The sequence below is a fragment of the Bombus impatiens genome, unplaced genomic scaffold (assembly GCF_000188095.3).
Source record: "Bombus impatiens unplaced genomic scaffold, BIMP_2.2 scf_0203, whole genome shotgun sequence".
Lineage (NCBI taxonomy): Eukaryota > Metazoa > Arthropoda > Insecta > Hymenoptera > Apidae > Bombus > Bombus impatiens.
The window spans coordinates 1,870,381-1,872,562 of record NT_176622.1 but is presented as its reverse complement, the minus strand read 5'-3'; the positions used below and the strand labels follow the sequence as shown (position 1 = coordinate 1,872,562).

Here is a 2,182-nt window from a genome sequence, read left to right as displayed (position 1 = left end):
GGAAGAACGGAGAACGCGACGATCGAATCAATTGGTCATTGTTCGCGTACGAGCGAGGAAAGAGGCAACAGCAGCAGCAGCCATGGTGATTCATCGCGGGGATTATTCCATTACCCGCGATTAGACTTCACACTGCGACCCGTACGATCTTAATTCCCCTCTTGTGCCCCTCTGCCGTGGCTTTTTTTTAATCCCCCGCCTCGTACCGGATCAATTAATCACCGCCGGTGGAACGCAGCCGAGATTGAGCGCGAACGGTACTCGCTTCGACGAGCGCGCCGCGAATTACCATTTTCAACGCGGAACCAAGTATTTAAGGACTTCAGCGCGGTCAGACAGAAGCGAATCCGTGGAATTTTGCAGAAATATAATTTCGTCGCCTTCTGCTGTCTGTGCGCGAGAAACGTAATATCAGCTATAACAGTTTCGACCAGCAGCGTATTTATTTGTCACATTGCGTAGAAACCGTATCGTGTAAAATTGAAGATAGAACTCTGCAACTGTGAGAGTTCGAAAAAGAAATTTGCAGAAATATAATTTCGTCGCCTTCTGCTGTCTGTGCGCGAGAAACGTAATATCAACTATAACAGTTTCGACTAGCAGCGTATTTATTTGTCACATTGCGTAGAAACCGTATCGTGTAAAATTGAAGATAGAACTCTGCAACTGTGAGAGTTCGAAAAAGAAATTTGCAGAAATATAATTTCGTCGCCTTCTGCTGTCTGTGCGCGAGAAACGTAATATCAACTATAACAGTTTCGACTAGCAGCGTATTTATTTGTCACATTGCGTAGAAACCGTATCGTGTAAAATTGAAGATAGAACTCTGCAACTGTGAGAGTTCGAAAAAGAAATTTGCAGAAATATAATTTCGTCGCCTTCTGCTGTCTGTGCGCGAGAAACGTAATATCAACTATAACAGTTTCGACTAGCAGCGTATTTATTTGTCACATTGCGTAGAAACCGTATCGTGTAAAATTGAAGATAGAACTCTGCAACTGTGAGAGTTTGAGAAAGAAAGTACAGAGAAGGAATAGAATTGAAAAAATGTGAAATCACACGAATTCCCGACAAAGTCGTAGGATTTCCGACAAAGTCGAATGAATTAACAGGTTTAAAACGAATTGTTTAATTGAAAAATAAAAGCAGTGGGAAGCACGCAATTTATATTAACATCGCAATAACATCTACTGTACTTATTAGACGATAGTATGATTCTAAAAAGAGAGTTCTATAATTCTAGGGAATAAAATTCAGTCATTGGAACGTTTCACTTACCTGCTCGCCAAAGGTGTCCTTGTTGAGGAACTTCATCGGTTCCAGATGAGAATGGAACTGCTCGACGACTGTGAGCTGCTTTTTCAGCAGATACTCGATAATGTATCCCATCGTCACGTCGTCGGGCAACCTAATTCTGTCGCCCACCGTGATGAACTTCCCGCCTCTGCAAGTAAACGCAAACACCCGTTAACCGCATCCACCGTGTCTCTCATCGATTACCTGATCAAACGTAGGAAATCGTCTCGCGTGACCGCGTCCTCGCGAATTCCTCCTCTCAATATCGTTCGATCGTCCATCAAACATATCACGTACTACCATTTACGCTCTTTTCTATTTTTTTCTTTCTTTTTTTTCAATTTTTCGACAAGTGGAAGTTAGTGTTTTATCGCGATTCATATAAACGATTCGTATAAACGTAATTCATATGGCGAACACGTAAAAATTATTTTCGTCGAATCTACGATATTTCGAACAAACGATACGTGCAAATTGCAACGTCAGTTAGAAAAACGTCGTTTTGTAGTTACAATTATTCCGATACAAGGATCGTCGATCTTTCTACGAACGCTTGGAACCTCCAAGAACTCGCCATTCCACCTACGCCCTTTCGAGATCTACAAGCTCCTTTAATATCGCCGGACACGTTCCAAGGAATAATAAACTCGGTTTGTGATTTATTTCAGAAATCTCGAGCCATCGACCGAAATAAATTCCGGGACGATCGCGAAATAAATTAACCGTCCGTGAATACCATTTCACCTGGACCTGGACGCCGGGCCTGTGACGTGAATTACGGAACGTTCTATGGCCTCGGCGCGTGCTTTTCATCCTTTTCCACACGGATCGTGTCGCGGCTTTCCCTGTGGACCGCGCCCACCTCGTTCTAGGATTATCCGCTGTT

At 43.1% G+C, this 2,182-nt stretch overlaps 1 protein-coding gene across 1 annotated transcript in view; it reads right to left on the bottom strand.

The window, feature by feature from the left end:
• Window positions 1-2,182, bottom strand: part of LOC100741335 (fringe glycosyltransferase) — a 129,781-nt gene that overhangs the window by 6,245 nt on the left and 121,354 nt on the right. Inside the window, exon 7 of the mRNA XM_003487861.4 lies at window positions 1,279-1,444. Coding sequence (XP_003487909.1) covers window positions 1,279-1,444 — 166 coding nt within the window. The remainder of the gene's footprint in view (window positions 1-1,278; window positions 1,445-2,182) is intronic.